Source organism: Artemia franciscana, chromosome 15, assembly GCF_032884065.1.
Source record: "Artemia franciscana chromosome 15, ASM3288406v1, whole genome shotgun sequence".
Taxonomy (NCBI): domain Eukaryota; kingdom Metazoa; phylum Arthropoda; class Branchiopoda; order Anostraca; family Artemiidae; genus Artemia; species Artemia franciscana.
In genome coordinates, this window is record NC_088877.1 from 26,486,504 (window position 1) to 26,506,020 (window position 19,517).

Genomic DNA, 19,517 nt, shown 5'->3' on the forward strand with positions numbered 1-19,517 from the left:
GTGTGGGGGGGGGACGGGCTATTCACCATCCGGGCACTTTGAATCTTAAAAATGGCACTAGAAATTATAATTAACAATGAGCACCCTCCAAAGTTCCTACGATCACTCTATAAAAACCTCATATGTTCCCAAGGCATAAATTACAACCCTTGCCCTATGGGGTGGGGGGTCCATCCTCAAAGACATAACTTCCAGACCTTTTAACTACGCTGAACAAAATGGCTATCTCAAAATCTTGATTAGATGTGTTTTGGAGATAATGGGCGTGGAGGGGGGTTAGTTGCCATCCAAACATTTTCCACTATTGAAAAGGGCACTAGCCGAGGTGTAATCTGAATTAGTTAGTTGGTTTATTGTTTTATTGAAATTGGGCCAGACCACCCCATCGAAAAAGTTTTTTATGTCTTGTGTGGCCACTAAACTGATGTTGCTATTTTGTTTGGTATAATAAATAAATTCCGCTTTCAAATGAACTTCTGACCTGTGCCAGAAATCGTCTCCTAATCAAATGGACACTCACTTCCCTTGCATAAATCAAATTTTATTTTCTCAAAGAGTTAAATTAAAAAAATTAAACAGTGCGAAACGGATTTTATAAATTCACTGATATCCTACTCACAACAAACATAATTCACCGTTCAATAAAACGGATTAAAGAAACTTGCACTTAAACGCTGACTTTTTATAAGGGTTGGCTCTGTGCGGAACGCCAACTCTGTGTTGGCATTAATGTAAAAATAAGGTTTTGTGGTAAAGTGAACACGGTTCATTTGTCTTAAACGGGGCTTTAAATTTCAGATGTATCAACTTTTTAAATATAAAAAAAGGTAAAGGATACGGCATTAGAGTTTACAGTCCCTACCGGCGGTGCTGATCTCCGTTTCTTGGCCCTTCAGCCAGGAAGTGCAGTGGGGGGTTGGGGGCTAACCATCCTGTGCTTTCGCACACCCTTCCTGTTTACCTTCCCCAGATTTCTCCAGGTACCCATTTAGAGCTGGTTCGACTCTGGCTAAGCTTATAGAGTCACGCCACTGACTATTTAAGTTTTTAAAAAATCGCGTTAGGTTTTTAATTAAGTCTAAAGCTGCAAAAACTTCAATGGGCAAACTTTTACTTACAGAGTAATAGAAACTGGTCAGAGAAAGAAACAAGTACATCACCGACAAGACAATAATAAAAGTCACCAATCCTTACCAAGCAAAATCATTAAGTTAATAATGGAAATTACATTATAAATAAGAACTGAATTTATCTATTCACACATATCTGTGTCTTGTTGCTAATACATGGACCGGAGTACATCAGCCCCTTTTCATAAATTAATTCTAGCTAATTGTATACAGGCTAATGTATCCCTTATTATTTTATAGTTAATTCAAATCGTTTTAAAACTAAAAATTCTGCTTATTTTAAGAAAATTGCGGTTGGATTCAAATAAGCTTAAACCTCCATTAAAATCAGAATTTTAAGTTGCTATTAAGTATGCTTTTAATATTTCAATTATTCTAGGCAATACAAAAAAACTGTCAGAGGCACTAGTACCTTTATTCTGATCAGATCCAAGCTAAAACACAAAGTTTCCCCTCATATCAGCTTCTCCGTGCTCGTTGCCCTAACCTGTAGTAAGCTTACTAACATTAGTTAATTACCGCCATTTTGGATAAATGTTTTGAGGGTTTGGCTCATTGTTATACTAGGCCCTCAATATATTTCGTCGAGAAAAACCCACACAAATTTGTAGGGAAAAGTTTTAGACAGTCGACGAATTCCATACAAGGCAAATAAGTTCATATGTGTAATTCTTCAGTTCTAAGAAAAAAAATAGCAGGGATATTTCAGTTCACTTGTGCTTAATTTTCCAGACTATAACTTATCAAAGCACACGCAGGTTCATATAAATCACTTCTAATTCTTTAAAAATGCAATTTGATAACTCGGGATTGAATATTTTGCCTTATCCGTGCGATTAATAGAAGACAAATACAAAAAATCCGAATTTACAATTGGCAAAAACTATTTTGAGCTAAACTTCCTTTAAGCTAAATTAACCTCCTTTATAGACCAAAAAATATTGATTCTCTTTTTTTTGAGACCTTACGATGCCATCAATTAGTAGGAGAGAGAATCGAAGAGACCATATGCCCCCCCACCCTATAGATTTTAAAGACTACCCATTTCGGCGTTTTTTTTTTGAAAATGGTCTTTGGGGGCCATTTTCTCTGAAAAAAAAAACGAACAAATTTTCACCCTGGAGTTTGAGAATAGATTTCCCCACTTTGAATTTCCGTGAATTGACCCTTTGGGAACTTAACACTAAAGGTCAAACGGACAGAGAAATAAAATACTTCAAAAGAAGCAAGAAGACAAAAAAAAAGCCAAAGCAGTGCCAAGTTTATTCACGTTGAACTTAGTCGATCAGATAGCCGCAAAAAACTTCACCAATTGATTCACTATGAATATATTATCCAGAAAGCATACAAAATCAATTTACCAGTCTTATCCATTCACCTCCCTATTGTACAGATAGGACGACAGGCACCTAAAGACATAAAAAGTCGCAAATATATTCCAGTCCTGTCGATATGCTTAGCATTTGATTCAGCTGCCGCACTGAAAAAGCTATAGATAACCAGGGATCTAGGCAATTTCTACTACTAACAACTAACCGCGGCACCAAAGCACCTGAGGCAAACACAGCTACGGACACTCCTCCTCCATCTCAATCTATTCAAGTTTACCTCCTCACAGGAACTTCCCATTTTCCTTAAATCTTTCTTTATGGCATCATCCCACCCCAATCACAGACGACAACTGAACAATGACAAACTTGACCAATCAGATAAAGAAAAAAAATGTTCTAATTGCTTTATTTGTAAATTTTTTAAGAAACATAAGTTTATTATATTTTATTATCATTATTATTAAAAATTTTTAAGACCACCTGACCAGCAAATCACATGAGGCAAACACAGCTACGCACGCTCTTCTTCCATCTCAATCTATTCAAAGCCTCCTTGTTTACCTCCTCCCAGGAAGTTCCCATTTCCCTTAATTCTTTCTTTATGGCATCATCCCACCCCAACCACGGACGACAACTTGACCAATCAGATAAAAAAAAAATGTTCTAATTGCTTTATTTGTAATTATTTTTAAGAAGCATAGATTGCATTATGTTTTATTATTATTATTATTATAATTTTTTAAGACCACCTGACCACCAAACCACCTGAGGCAAATACAGCTGCGCACGCTCCTCCTCCATCTCAATCTATTCAAAGCCTCCCTGTTTCCCTCCTCCCAGGAAGTTCCCATTTCCCTTAAGTCTTTCTTTATGGCATCATCCCCCCCTAGTCACGGACAACAATTGAGCAATGACAAACTTGACCAATAAGATAAAAAAATATTCTAATTCCTTTGTAAATTTTTTAAGAAGCATAAGATTTATTATATATTACTGTTATTATAATAATTTTTAAGAGGCCAGTTTTAATGACAAAAAGACACATAAAACAGTTTCATGGTTCTTAGGTTTAAAGAACTGAAATTAGAGATTCCAACTCCACGCATTGAGACCAACAGTATGATAAAGTACGTTATTGTGATGCAAAGATCCTATAAATTAGATCACGTTGATCGATACCAAAATACTGTCCCTACGATATGTCTCATAAAAAACAAACTTAAACATCATATGGTTTCACCGATAGTTTTGGTACTATGATTCAAATGAAATGCAAACAAATAACTCAGTAAACGTTAAAACTATATTTCAAAGACCTATTAAAAAGATAAACATAAATTTCTCGCCAAACTTAACAGCATTATTATCACACAAATATTCTTTATTCTGAAACTGTGAAATGTTTTAAAAATATAATGTAAAAGTAAAGTAGGTCAAAATTATATGCAAATTAATTAGATCTGGAAGACTTTAGATAGGCTAATTGTCCTTAGTTAGTTGTTGTCTAACATTATGTTTAATTACATGTGAACTGCTTATAAAATAAAATTTTGTTGACCACTAGAGATCACTCACATAAATTAAGTTTAAATCTGACCAATTCCAACAAAACTACACAGTGCCTTTACTTGACAAAGTAGGCCTACGACATTAAAAGAAGAAATTGAAGAGCATGAAACACCAAGTTTGTTCAAATTTCGCATATAAGAGTAACAAAATTTCGATTAGACAAAACAAAGGAGTACACCTTCTTCTAATGTACGTGCAGGAAGAAAGTCAAGGCAAGAGTCCTTAAAAACAGTCTGATTAGCTACTACACATCAGCTTGGTATTCGGTAACATTGAGAAGACAATTCATTTGGTAACAACCAGGGGCGTCACTTAGAGGGTGGCAAGGGATTTTGGGCTGGACAGTTGCCCGAAAAAAATTATTATATAGCCCACACCCCTTGAATATCCGGATATGGACCCCTCTTGCTCTCCTCCCCCAATAAAAAATACTGAAGCTACGTTCCTGGTAACAAATCGTAGTAGAAAAAAGGTAAAGAGTACGGCATTGGACTTTACAGTCCCTACCGGCGGTGCTGATCTCTGCTTCTTGGCCCTTCATCCAGGAAGCGCAGTGAAGGGGTGGGAGCCAACCATCCTGTGCTTTCGCACACCCTTCCTGTTTACCTTCCCCAGATTTCTCCAGGTTCTCATTTAGAACCGGGTCAACTCTGGCTGAGCTTACAGAGTCACGCTACTGACTCCCCTGCAAAACCAAATAATTGTGTACACTAGGATTCGAACCCTCACCCTCTCGGACAAAGGATCCTAAATCCAGCACACCAACCCACTCGGTGTGACACAACAAAAGTACGCTTTTACGCAAAATTACGTGTTTATGACCAAAGGGATACACCTATTACATCCGAGTGAAAACAATTTTCGTTTTGTTATTGACTTTAAGCCGAGGCTGAGGTACATAGAGAATTAAACTTTTAAACTTAACCTGCCTATTAAGACATCTGAATATCAACGTCATTCAAGCAACGAAACAACCTCACAAGGAGTATATCTATCCTCAATATCTTAAAAACAAATCAAATTGGCCAAGTAACAGCCTTACAGCTGAACAGACAGATGTTGGATGACATCGGTGTTTTCTTTTAAGGGTCCAATAATTTAGTTTCAAACTATTGTCAGTCTAAATAAAAATTCAAGGATTGAGTTAATAACAGTTTAGTCGCATCTTGTAGGATTGATTTTTTAAAAATGACCATATTCCCATTCAGCGCAACCATGAACAGTACTGTCTGTCCTTATTTTCCTCGCTATCATCACTGATTAAATAAGTTTTCAAAAAAACAAATAACAACTTTAACCTCATTTCTAGTCATTAAAATCTTGGAAACAAACGGTAATGTATTTAGGCCATGTTTCATTCGCTAATTATTAAATATGTTTTGTCAATATAAAACATTTTCAGCTACATTTTTGTTTATAATTCAAACGAAGTCGTAATTTGTAAATATCTCTTTTAAAATGCACATTTCTGCATACAACTTTGATGAAGTCGAGACGTCGAAGGTCTTATGTGGTCTGACTGTACTCCAAACCCCCAGTTACTTAAATTAACACAAGGACTTATGACCTCCTTCATTTTTGCAACGAAGACTATGAGATGGCTTAGTGACTTGCCAAGGTTGCCTACAAATCCTCCTGTGAGGGTAGAAAACAACATCGCCATCTTTGAACATAATTAAAAATATTCCAAAAGGCAGGTCCCGCTTCAGATCGCAGCAGGGCACTAGCTGATTCTTGCTAGCGGTCAACAATTCAATCAGCCAAGTTCTGATGATGGCACAAGACTGGATCACCTCGATACAGAAGTCTCAACACTCTCGACGTTGGGTCCACTTCAGTAGGAGCGCTAAACCAAGTCAAGTCGAATGCTGGAAAGTCATAGTGATAACACCTACTCGAAGCACGCGCTATTCCAGAAACCTTTCTAATGATTCATATAAATAGAGGATATGTGTTACGCATAATAATAGTCCAGAGATAGTTGAAAAACAGCCTACCAGCATGCAAAAAAAGATGCGTGACCTGGAACTACATTATAGTCGACAATTATATCAAGTAGAAAAATTTTAGCTTTTTCAAATTTAGGTTTAAAAGTCCGCTTTCAAATATTTTACCACTGTTGTGTGGAAAGCTTGCCATTTTCCAGGGATTTTTTACAGGATGAATGACCCCTTTCCCGGCATTTTTGAACTTACCAGATAACTTTGAAAAACTAACTTTCTCTCTTGAAGGCGATCATTTTTATTCCTTAGGCTTTGCAATTACGTGCAGTTTGGCATAGCGAAGAATTGATACAGCTCAGTTTGTCTCAGTTTTGTCTATACAATGCAGAAACTGCAAACACTAATTTATGTAATGTGAAGTGGGGAGAATTCCTCCTTAAACAAATTCATTACCTATTTCTTGACAAGTGTTCGATTTTTATTTAAAGTGTTCGATTTTTTTGCAAAACAAAGCGAAAAATATTTAGTATTAAATACCTCTTTATTTTTCTTGAATATAGAATATCATTTGAGACTTTTTATGAAACTGAAATGGACCAAATGAATTTTAAAAAGTAACTAAACGGTTGCACTCAATGTGAGCTAGAAAATGGCTTACATTCAATCGATTCTTGTGTCCGAAGTGTTTTTTTTTTTAACATGACACGGTTGACAAAATTGCACTCAGTTAAATTGAATCCGAGAAAACTGCCCAAATCCAATATGCCACTATTATTTAGAAAGAAAAGAAGAAACATGAGAGACGTTGGTAAGTCAGATGCAAAAGCTTTCGCTCCTTTGTCAAAACAATACCTGAAACGTTAGCCAGTTTCCGAACCACACTGTACTATATGTTTTTGGACTGAAGTGCAGTATTCCCTAAGTTGTCTAAAAAAGTAATTTCATATAAAACACAAGAACTGTATCCTCTTTTTATTAATAAATGTGACTTCCAACACTACATGAAATTTAAGTTGGTAAAAAACTGACCCGCCCTTAAACTGAGTTAGTATTAAGCTGATCTGGCCTAATAATGTTTCAGGCACCATAATTCTTAATAAGAAGCCTATGTTAAAGACAGTCTAATGTTAAAAGGCAAATTCCCCCCCCCCCCGCCCCACCAAAATGTAACAATGAACATCGTTGAACTTATTCATTTGGACGATTCACAATCACGAGACCTAAAACAAGTCAAGACCTTTATTTTGGAGGTAATTTTCAGAATTTTAAGCCAAAAAAGGTTTCATAAAGTTTTAACTTCAAACTTATAGGCCAAAACTATCTTATAAAAGAATAAATTTTCTAAATAGACTATAAACATTCAGATATAACGAAAAAAAAGCCTTTCATCTATTTTTCATGTTAAAGAAATGACATACCAAAAAAGGCACCGTTTTTAGCTAACAATTTAATGGTTTAATTCTCGTTGTAAATAAACATGTATCTATCTAAAAAAAAAAAAAAAATTAATGAACGTTGAAAATGTTTTTATTTGATTTTTTTATATGCTTTATTTATAAAAAAATCAAACAAAGCATGTTCAGCGTACATTAATTGTACATTAATTATGCAATATGCTTTATTTATTTGATTAGAAATCAAAAATAGGCGAAAAAAGTTTTTGCCTTATATTGATTTGAAATTGGAGGGTTTGCTCAAAAACCGGCAATTTTTTTTTTCGGTCGACCTATTTGGACTAAAAGTTAGGCTTTTAGGCGTCTAAATAGAATTTCAAGTCAAAAAATATTTAAATGTGCTAAAAATTTAAACCTGCTTGCAAGTCAAATTTTGTCACGCTGGAGGGCAGATCTATTTCAGAACTATTTTGCTGATGACATTTCTTAAAGAAATTTCATTAGTTACAACGCCTAATATTTAAGCGAATAAATTCCAAATTCATATAATATGTTAAAGTAAAAATTGAAAATCCGAAATGAAAGTTTCTAAATTTAACGTTTTATACTATATGAAAGATTATGAAAGGTGGCATAGTTCCTTCTTTTTTTTTGCTTCTTTAAGGTAAAAAAAAAATGTCCCAAGAAACGTCATTATTGAATGAAAGGAAGACAAAATGTATCCCTCTCCATGGCAAAGTGATTAGGCAATCGAAACCAAATCATGTGTTCACTTCTGCAACGGTTTTTTATCCAATTATATAAAAAAAAAACTATCGAGTAGGCAACAGAGCTCTTTCTGTAAGATAATATCAAGATGTCATGGCGGAATGCTAGTTGTTTTTTTAAGATTTAGTTTGAACAGCAAAACATAAAATAAACAATTTGCCTTCAGAATTTCAATCCATGAAGGATCAAAAACTCATCACACAAAAAATTGCACTAGAATCAATACAAGGCACTTAAGTCAACAACTTAACATTACTTTAAACTTCGTACAGTCAGTAACTTGTAGTCGCATCTTACCACCGGGATTAACGATAAGCTGATTCGGTCGAGTGAGAGCTTTCTTTTTTTTTGTCAATTTGATTATAAATTAAAAGTCTGCATCCCAACCACTTGAATCGTCAGGTGGCAAGCCATCTTTATCGGGTGGATAACTGTCAAAGTTAGAGGCATCGAACACATCTTTCACTTGCGGTAATATAGGTGGGGTGAGAGTTCGACTGCGAAGCCCTTCCCAATTGAATCCATCAAACCACCTGTAAAAATATTAATTCCTTAGCAAATATACAATAAAGACTGTAAACTTGACGATGAATCTATGGTTTGGCACGTACTCAGGGAAGCAGAGGGAGGGAGCTATAGGACCATATTTGCTCAAATTGTATATTCTTTTTCCATATCTTCTTAGTAGTCACAACACTAATTCTGCGACTCTAACGATTTGGACGAAGCCCCAAAGGAATTTTTAAATTTGAAAGCTATAGAAAGCTGGCATATTTCTGTCTTTCTTTTCCTTCTTTAAATTGCCAAATTTTGCACCAAGTTTCCCCACTAGGGTTAAATGCTAATTTTTCTTTTTTTACGGTGGCAACCCTAATCAGGGGTACAGCCCTAGCTAACTTGTTAGAAACATCAAAGTAGATAAGTTTACTACATTCACTCATACCTACAATGTCATTACTCAATTTGCCATGACAAAAAAAAACAGAAGAATTTTTAATGTTCTTATGTGGTTAATTCAGAAGTTTATTGGAGCATGAAAGCGTCACTTAGAGAAAAAAAATGAGTAACTGGTGAAAGTGAAATGAAAACTTGCGATCATTTTGAAATAAACACAAGTTTGAAGACCTCCTGAACAAGAAATAAAAAACATAAGAACTGTTTTGGCTGTTGGAAAGATAAAATTGATTCCCTTCGTGAATTTTCACTCTACTAAAATTTATGGATTTTTTATCAGCATGGTTTTTCCAGAAAGAAACGAAGACGAATACAATTTTGAAGATACAACATCAACTTCGAAATACCCTTCCTATCGATAGGGCTGGCCGGCCTCACCAGCATTGCATGAGAACTTAAAAGGAAAAAAAACAAAAGGCATAATCAAATAGTAAAAAGAAAATAAACAAATGGGTTTAAAGTTTCGGAAGATAAATTACACAACTGGGAAAGCGAAATAGTTTTATTATCAACCAGAGAACGCAGCATGATCCTTACTTATTTTTTAAACTCCAAAGTTACTGGTACTTGGTACGAAAATCTAGTATCGACGGTGATGATTCAACCAGGTCCAATCAGAAAATTTTTTCGGCCAATCGCAACCGTTTCCAATGTTCTTTTTTTATAGCTTCGCTTTTTATATTGGTGAAATGGTTTGAAAAAAGTTATATCTTATATGGGGGAATGGGGACAGAGTAAAGCCCGGATTCGCGATCTGCATACCAAATTTACCCAATACCTTCTTAAACAAGTGGAACAACAAGTTCAACTTCTGTAATTTTGTTTATGATGTAAAAAATTTTCCTTAGCTCGAACGTTAGCGAAGTCAAAACTTTTAGAGTTTCTTTGAGGTGGCCCGTAAACAAATTTAGGTTGAATGGATTAAATAAAAACTTAAATGATCCTTATTATAAGAACAAATCTTTTTGATATACTTTGCAGGTATTGGGTGTGTTTAATTCCAACTTGTAGAGGTAAACAACAAATAATATTACGTCCATTTTCTCATTGAATAATCAACATCCTCCTATTTAACTATCTCTAGGTTTTCTTCCTTTATTCCATTTTCATTAGTTTTCCTCGACTTACCGTCTTATATGTACTTTTTTCACATAAATTTGAGGAGTTTGTGAACCATTTTTTTTTAGCACTTCTGAATGTTTAGTTACTTCTAAATTTTATCAGTATATGTACTTCCAATGACAGAGCAATAAGACAACATCAAAATTCCCCCTCTTGTATACTATTTCTTCCACTCCCTTAATTTTTGTCAAAAATCTTCTACTGACTGAAATTAGAGACCCCTATAGGTTGGAAGCCTTAGGCACAAGTAGAAAGAGTTTCAAATCGTAGAACTAGACATGGATACTGCTAGATTTAGACGACGAATCAGACTGGTAATTATCCATGAATTGGGCATAGCCAAAAGTACAAAACAAACACCATTATACAAGACTTGATGCCAGAGCGGTTAGAAGACTTGCCTTTGGCTGTGGTGGCTCAGGTTCAAGTCGAAGATAAGACAAATTTTTGTTTTAGAGAAGACTGAAATTTCGAAAATAATAAAAAAAAAATAAATAAAAAATTTGGACACAAGCCTAAGAAATCCAGGGGGCTTCATTATAAAAGCTGTATAGTTAGTTACTTTCTTATTTGACATTCAGAACACCTGGTGGAATTCCCTATCAAATTCAAAATACTCTTCGTGTACTATCTAACCTAAAAAAAAGTGATAGGCAGAATTACTTAAAGAAATAGTAGGTAAATCACATTGGTCTACTTTCCCACACAGGAATTTAATACATGATCAACAAAAGGCTGAAACCAATAAAGATATTCAGTTTCCATGCTCTTTTCTGTTCAATTAGAAGTTCAGTCATTGCTGTTTCATACAATATTGAGCATATGAGTGAGAAGCATTGATAACTGCGGATTGCAATGATGGGCAGGTTATGATCGAAAATCAAACTTACTTGTGCTTTTGGATATCTCGAATTCCACCCTTTTGGTAACCAAGTCGCTCGGCTGGGTTATCCCTGAAATTGAAAACGAAACTATAAAACAGGATAAAATTGATTTTTGAAAAATGAAAATAACGTATTCAGATCCTAAAAAAAGATCGTAATTGCTTATTTTAGAAGATCCACGATTTTTACAACACTTAGTTGTTTATTTGGCTATCCTTTTTGGCAAGACCGGTCCTAACGATAACCCCCTGACACCCCTGTTTAAAAAGTAATCCAGAACATACGGTAGAAAAATCAAATCGCAAAAAGCTATGTAATTTTCTTTGCCTTTTTTATTGCATCTAAGAAATTTATTTGTATTATTCTTGATTGATGTATAAGCTATGTTAGATTCATTTAAAATCACCTATTTTTTTTTAATTATTGAAAGAGTTAGGCTTATCCATAGATTTTGCTATCGATTGCATAGTTAAAATTAGCACATGAAATTAGTAGCCCTTAGGACATGAGTCTAATTCTTCAGATTGTGAGCCTCTTTTGATGAAACATAGATAATATACTAATAATATGGAAGATATACGAAATTATACAACAATTTTAAGATTTAGGAATGGGGTTACAGGCCAGAGGGCCTTAACCAGCGAAACGGAGAATGTGTTTTCGCATTTCACAAGACAATTTATATGCAATTGCCCTGCTGATCCTTCTTTTGAAAACAGCTTAGCAAGCGTTTTTTGGCAATTGTCTTAGCAGCATAAAAATGTATATGCGGTCTTTAAACGTAGCAGCAACGATATATTCATTGCTCTTTAGAATGTCAGTATTTCCTTGTCTGGAGGAATACTTTCTAATGCATATACTAAAACGAAATTCTAGGAAAAATAAAATAATAAACAAAAACACAAAATACAAATTTAATGTTTCTCCAAGTAGACTTTTTTTTTTAAATTGACAAATTCCATGCAACAAATTTCATGTTAACTTCTGCAACTTTCAATCAGCTTTGCAAGTCTTTGTTCTTCACAAAAGTAAATTTTCACAAAATTTAATTTTCTAGGATATTAAGTTTTATTTTTCAGGTCAACTTCAAAAGCTATAAAATTAAATTAAAAAATACTGTTTGTGTCAGGATCAAAAATTGTTGAAAAAGTTTCTCTAACGTACAAATAGCAACCCAAACTAAAAATCCTTAAAAACTTAATAATAAACTTATCCTTATAAAACTTAATAAGTGAGGGGAAGCTGGCGAAACATCAACTACAAATCACATAGAGAGAGACAGACACCTAATGAAAGTGCGAGCGATCGTTGGTAACAACAAAACATCATCTCCTAATATTTTTTTTCCGGATGTTCTCTCCAAAACAACATGACAAAACGAAGGAAAATATTGTAATTTTCTAAGTCAACAGCCAGACTCTGAAACCTGGATTTGTACCAATCTTACTTTTATGCAAATTTGGTGTGTCTTTAGTGCTTATTTTCTTCCAGAATTACTTCATTGCATTATTTCATGATTTTGTACAGTGCATAGATCAAACAGTATATAGAACAACAAATTGATATGCAAGAATTACAAGAACTTACACAGATAAGTACTTAAATGTGGGCTGAAGGCTGAAAACAGTGAATCATAGTGATAAGATGAAAAGCGTTTGGCTACAGTCGAATGGTATTTGGGTACAAGAGATTTCCATAACAATTATCGAAAGAATTATCAAATAAATAACTGAATAAATTTAATAATCCTATTTTGACAAAGTTAATTATACCGGCACTCAAAACAATGATTTTAATTAGATGAAGGGCTAATACTAATAATAATAATAATAATAAAAAAAAAAAAAAAAAAAAAAGGTAATCGTGAATGATATCATTTTTAAAACAAACTTGATTGTAAAATGTCAATGAGAAGTGTCATTTACTTTTTTTTATAATGAGGTAGAAATAAATAGATCTCAGAATATAGATCTAAAAAAGTGCTCATGGTTTCAGATGCTAAAAAGAGCTCAAGTACTTAATGTCTATGACTGATAATGATTTACATAAATTGAATCCTACTACTTACCTACAAAGTTTCTTTATGAGCGCATTTGCATTTTTTGTTATGGTTCTTGGAAACGCCATGGCATCGATGCCTTTTAATATAATATTATATGTCTTCATTGGATCTGAGCCAGTGAAAGGTGGAGTCCCTGAAAAATACCATGGTTAAACCATAGCTTAGTTAACAATTAGCACAAAAATAGGAGTTTGCACTCCCTATAAAAACAGTCTTCGGGCTGAATTTGATTTTTTTTTAAACTTTTGGCCGAATTCAGATTATAATTGCATGGATCTTTTGTTCGCTTCAATATTCAAATGGATAACTTTTAGCGATTAGATCTTCTTAGGTGGAAGAATTATCAGCCTTTTCCGAATATTGTAGTAATTGTTAGCATTAATCATGTTGGCTGAGAAACGACTTCGTAAAGTTAACTCGTATTTTTGTTTAAAATAGTATTAGCAATTCGCAGTTTTTTTCTGAAGAATTTAATAAGTTGGGACTCGCTTTATTTGTAAGGCGAGCCTTGCAGATAAAAAGTTAAGGGGATAGGACTTGTAGCTTTGGTGTGGGGCGGAAAATTAAGTGGGCACCATAACGAATTCAACCAGAGGTTGATAAATAGACAAAGAAACTACAAAATTATAACTTAAAGACACCGAAGGCATCATACCCAAAGGTAACAAATTAAGATCTAGAATTTAAATGGATCACATTTATAAACTACCAAAATTTCACTTTACTAAATCGCATTCCCTGAAAGGGTATGAACGGTGATGTAACGACTTTCTCCCATTGCTCATTAAAAAAAAGGAGACTAGCTAGTTTATTTGGGGGTCAAATAAGGTCTGGATAAAAAATTTCCTTGAGAGCATGATGCCTTTTGGCACAGCTTATTCGTAACATAAACCAGACCGCTTTAATTCAAATATGATAATCAACCCTGTGCTCCAAATTTGCTTAAAGGATAGAGCAATATCTTTCTCAAAAATTTTCTAGAAGATTGAACAGAGTTTATCTGAATTGGGTCCTTAAACACCCAATCTTAAGAAAGTAGGACGAAAAATGTCAGGAAAAGGATTCTTGAAAAGAATATCCCACAGAAGATGTTGAATAAAGTTTTTTATCTTTAGCGTTTAAACGCGTCACTAGTTTTCCAAGTCACTTTGTTATTGGGGAACATTATCAAACCAAGACACAAAAAAATATTAGGTACCTTAGGTATAAGCACGTATTCAATGTTTAAAATGAAATTTTAAAGTTTAAAAATTTTTAACTAGATTTCAGTTCTTTTTCAAGAACAATTCCAAAGAAGAGCACTACAGAAAGAAGAGGCAGCAATGTTAAATCTTTTCCAAAGGAATTAGTTCCTGGAAAATAATTTTATAAAACAATCAATATATATAAATGAGGTTTAGAAAACTTTGAGGTTTGGATTTTTAGGGACCGGGGTTTAAAGCAAATTTTTCGGGAAACTATTGAAAATACGAAAATTTTGTTCAAGAACATGGCTTTAAATAGAGATAAAGGTAAATTTGGATTGAACTCTATTTACGATAAAGTATTAAAGTCAGATAGAGTAGGTCCACTTCACCAAATGCGACTAACCTCTGTCCATTCATTAGTTCAAATTATACTAGCGAACCAAAACCAGGAAAGGTCACGAAGACTCATTTCCGGTATTGCTTTAAAAAAAATGGTTATTAAAGAACATATAGTTATTTCATTTGTAAACAAATTATTGTTTTTAATTGTTTTATTGTAGTATTTCTGCTGAAGACGGTCACTCCAAACGTGACCGAAATATCCAGTATTTTTTGTGAATCATCACTGTCTAGTAAAAAGATTTGTCCATATTTGGACTTTTATTTATAAATGAGGTTTAGTAACGAGAAGCCTTTCACTAAAAGTGCTTCAAACCAGTTCAGTATACATATTCTGAAAAAAAGAAAGATTAAATGGATTCGACATACCCAAAGCATTTAAAAGACATAATCCGTAAATTAGTTTTTCCAATCTAGCCGACAAAGTCTGGCCATAGGCAACAGTTTAACCAAGATTAGACCAGGACAAAACTTTAGAAAAATGGTCTAAAATCTTAAAAGATTATGTAAGAGGTAGCCCATGAAAACAACTGTATGACTGTGTGTCCTGAATTTAATCTCTGCAACTTCTGTAGCGAACCAAAATGCCCTATGTTCGTTATATTTTAAAAGAAAAAATGATAAAGATCGACCTTTTTCGAAAATAAAACAACAGAAATTAGCTTAGCTTTGTTAAGATCTACAATATACACAATGTTTGTGCCAATTGCAAGAAGTAGAGACGACTATATTATTTTTTAACATAATGCAATGATATTTACGTTATTTCCGATAAGCGTCATGGCCTGAAGATAAACTTCAACAAATAAGGGAAGCATCATGAAACGATATTTTATACATTCCTCAACTGTCGTTGAACATGTAACCATCAATGATTTTTTTCTTTTAATTAATTTAAAAACTTTTTCCACAAATAAATTTTTCAAAGAAAGGTAAATGGCTCCTTCAAGCCAAGAATGAGCAAAAATAAAGTCAAATAATCTTCCAAGCGTAAAACTACCACAAATCACTATCAATAAATAAATGAAACTCAAAACGAAAAGAAATTACAATAAATAGCCGAGTCAAACTCAAAACGAGCAAAAATTAGCATGAGTAGGACTGAACCCCTATGCCCTCTCAAGACCAGAACATAATTTGCGCTTTACTGAAAAAACAAACAAACAAATGACCGTGGATTGTCAGTTATATTCACATATACTAACATTTCTTAGTTAATGTTTTGATAATCTTTCATTTGTGAAAGTAGGAAAGGTGAAAACATTTCAAACGTATTTTGTTTTCAGTAATTTTTATCGCCGCACTTGCCAGAAACTTACTGTCTATTCCTGCGACTAGTGTGACTGTAGAGAGACTATGTTTTGGTGGTAGTCCTGATAGTGACTATGATAGTGACGTAGAAGAGAAACGGTCTCAGTCCACACAGAGTGAACAAGTTAATTTTCATTCACAATAACTATAGCCATATCCCGCAGTTATAATATACTTCTAAAGTTAGCCCGAAAGAATTTTCCTCGACTTGCACTAATGTTTGAGGATAAATGATGAAATTTTCTTACACGGTATTCAAAGTTTTCTATGCAGTAATTTTCAACGAGTAGAAATACTACTAATTTTGAAAATTATATTAGGAATACATAGCTGTTAGATATTTAAACTATTCTGCAAGGGTTCTGAAATACCACAGCCATTTCATTTCTACCAGATTTCTACTTCTCTTGACGAACAACGAAGAAGACCAGCGTCCAGCGGGTGACTCACAAAGTTTCTACCAAATAGGCTTAAATCTGTTGTAAAACAAAGATGGGATTTGAGAAATACTAAAAAAAAAAAGAAAATAAATATTTCCGGTCAACAATGATCATCTCGGACTTTCCGTATAGATGCGACGCCGGGGACTAGTGGTAGTTTTAGTAGCAGTGTTAGCATACAAATATTCTCTTTTTGATCATGCCCCTTGCCATTTCCTGGAAGTTCCAAATTTATCTATCCAGTCCTTCATAAGTTACACCCTTTTGACAATCCTTAAACACATAACATGTTTTTATTTAGTTCAGCACTCTCCTCAACATTCTCTGAAAGGCTCACCTGTTTGTTCGGAAATGAAGTTCAAATATGAATACCTTTTTCAGTGACAGTGTGTTTGGGAAAATGGTGGGCGTGGGAGGGGTTTAGTTGCCCTCCTATCACTTTTGACTATTAAAAAGGGCACTAGCCCTTTCAAGCCCATTCCAATCGAATGAGCCTTTTTCGAAGTTTCTACGGCAACAAAAGGCCATCTCAAAATTTCCACCAGATGCATTTTAGGAAAATACGAGGTACGAGGGGGTATCCACCCTCCCATCACTCTGAGTCTCAAAAAGGGCACTAAACCTTCTGAATAGCAATCCAATAGACCCCTTCCGAAGCGAATTTTATACGTTCATCCTTTCTATATAAACCTTGTCTGCCCCCAGAGCATAGCTTGCCCTGATGGCTGTAGGAGGGTTGTCATCCTGAAATACATAATTTCTGGATTTTTTAACTATATTGAAAGAAATGGCTATCTCAAAATTTTGATTGGATGTGTTTAGGGAACTAATGGATGTGGAAGGGGGGTTAGTTGTCCTCCAATCACTTTCGACTATTAAAGTAGGCACAAGCCCTTTCAATTTCCAATCGAATGAGCCTTTTTAGAAGTTTCTAAGACAACAAATGGTCATATCAAAATTTCCGTCAGATTCATTTCAGGAAAATACGTGGTGTGGGGGGGGGTATCCGATCTTCTATCGTTTTTTATCTTACATAGGGTACTAAAGCTTCTGATGACCAATCCAATAAACCCCCCTCCGAAGTTTGTATGACCACCCTTTCAATACAAACTTTATATGCAACCAGGGCATAACTTACAACCATTGCCCTGAGGGCTGTGAGGGTCGTCATCCTCAAAGACATAATTTCTGGACCTTTTGACACAGGTAAACAATGGCTATCTCAAAATTTTAATTGGATGTGTTGGGAAAATGGTGGGCGTAAGAGGGGGATTAGTTGCCCTTTAATCAATTTCGACTATTTCCAATCTAATAAGGCCTTTTAGAAGTTTCTACGACAACAAATGATCATCTCAAATTTGTATCATATATATTTCGAGACATTACGAGGTGGGTATCCACCTTCCGATCTCTCTGAGTCTTAAAGAGGGCACTAGCACCTTTGATTACCAATCCAAAAAGCCCCCTCCGAAGTTTATGCGATCACCCTTTCTATATAAACCTTAAACACCACGAGGGTATAACTTACAACCCTTGCCCTAAGGGCTGTGGGGCAGGGGGGGTGTCATCATCAAAGTCATAATTTGCGGATCTTTCAACTGTGTTGAAAAAATGGCTATCTTAAGATTTTGATTGAATGTGTTTGGGGAAATCGTGGGCGTGGGAGGGGGGTTAGATGGCCTCGAATCAATTAAAGGGCACTAGCCCTTTCAATTTCCAATGGGATGAGCCCTTTTAGAAGTTTCTACAATAACTCCTTCGATACGAAGTGCCCTGGTCTGAACGAATAATACATTGTACCCACATCGCTCTTTACTTAGGCAGCGCTATTCCGCTGCCTATGATCTGACATACTTTGACATACTTGAAAACAAAGTCACAGACTTAGTTTTCTTTTCTTTTTACTTTTATTCATAAAATGAACCAGTTTCCTATTCCTACTCGAAAGCATAGCCGGTGAATACAAATTAAAACAGACGAATAAAAGCATTAGGTTTCTCTAAAAATAAGAAGGAACGAATGGCTATCTTATGAATACTCTTCTACGTCCTCTGTCTTTCGCAAGGAAAATCACAGATCAAATAAAGGATGGAAATTAAAATCTGACAACCGTGCCTGGATACATGCCTTCAGTGAACATCAAATGTTTAATATCCTTTTATAATCGTTTTTTTAAATGATCTATATAATTTCCTAATTTTCTAGGGGGGAAACGTACACTATAAATAAAAAACGATGAAAGTAAAGGCAAAAAACTAATACAATCTACCAGAATTGAAGAATTTTCTCAAGAAAAAAGAAAATCATAGTAGGATTTCAAAAAAGTTGCCTTATAGACAAAGGTAACATTTTTTGTTATGAGTCTCCCCTGGAAATTGACTGTCAAATTAAAATTGTATTCATGAAACCTTTTTCACGTCTACATTGTATAATAATCTGTTTTTGTGCGGAATAAAACGTGCGGGAAAAGCCATGTTTATCAAAAAGGCATAACAAAGTACGCTGAGAAAAATGAGAAAGACAGGTACAAGAGAAATAGGAAAAAAAGCATAAAGGACTGCGCAGAGATTGAATGTGATCTGTTTGTTCAAGTTTTTAAATCCCGAAAAAACAAGAAGGAGTCCTCGGACCCGAAACCATTAAATTGAAAAATGGCAGTGAAGGCAAGAGACCTCAATGATAACACATACTAAATCTACTGCTTTGCCCAAAGTGCATTTATAAAAAAAAAGTAAGCACCATTAGAAAGAGCCAAGCATTAGAAAGACGGAATGATAGACAGAGAAGTTCTTACCCGTGAGCAATTCAAACATTAATACTCCTAATGACCAATAATCTGCACTGATGTCATGGCCCTTATTTAAAATGACTTCGGGTGCCACATATTCAGGCGTCCCACAAAACGTCCATGTCTTTCGGCCAACCTATGAATAAAGATATATCTTTGGACTATCTTCTTTAATTGATCTTAATCGAAGACTACACAGCGTTGTAGCTTGAAGAATATATATATATATATATAT

General features: G+C 34.5%; 1 protein-coding gene across 1 annotated transcript in view; it reads right to left on the minus strand.

Annotated features, from left to right (window-relative positions):
• Nucleotides 1-520: 520 nt before the first annotated feature.
• LOC136036261 (cGMP-dependent protein kinase, isozyme 2 forms cD5/T2-like) overlaps nt 521-19,517 on the minus strand; it is a gene marked incomplete in the record, with an annotated part of 170,535 nt that continues 151,538 nt past the window's right edge. Inside the window, 4 exon segments of the mRNA XM_065718394.1 lie at nt 521-8,668; nt 11,102-11,164; nt 13,164-13,290; nt 19,289-19,418. Of these exon segments, the coding sequence (XP_065574466.1) occupies nt 8,503-8,668; nt 11,102-11,164; nt 13,164-13,290; nt 19,289-19,418 (486 nt within the window).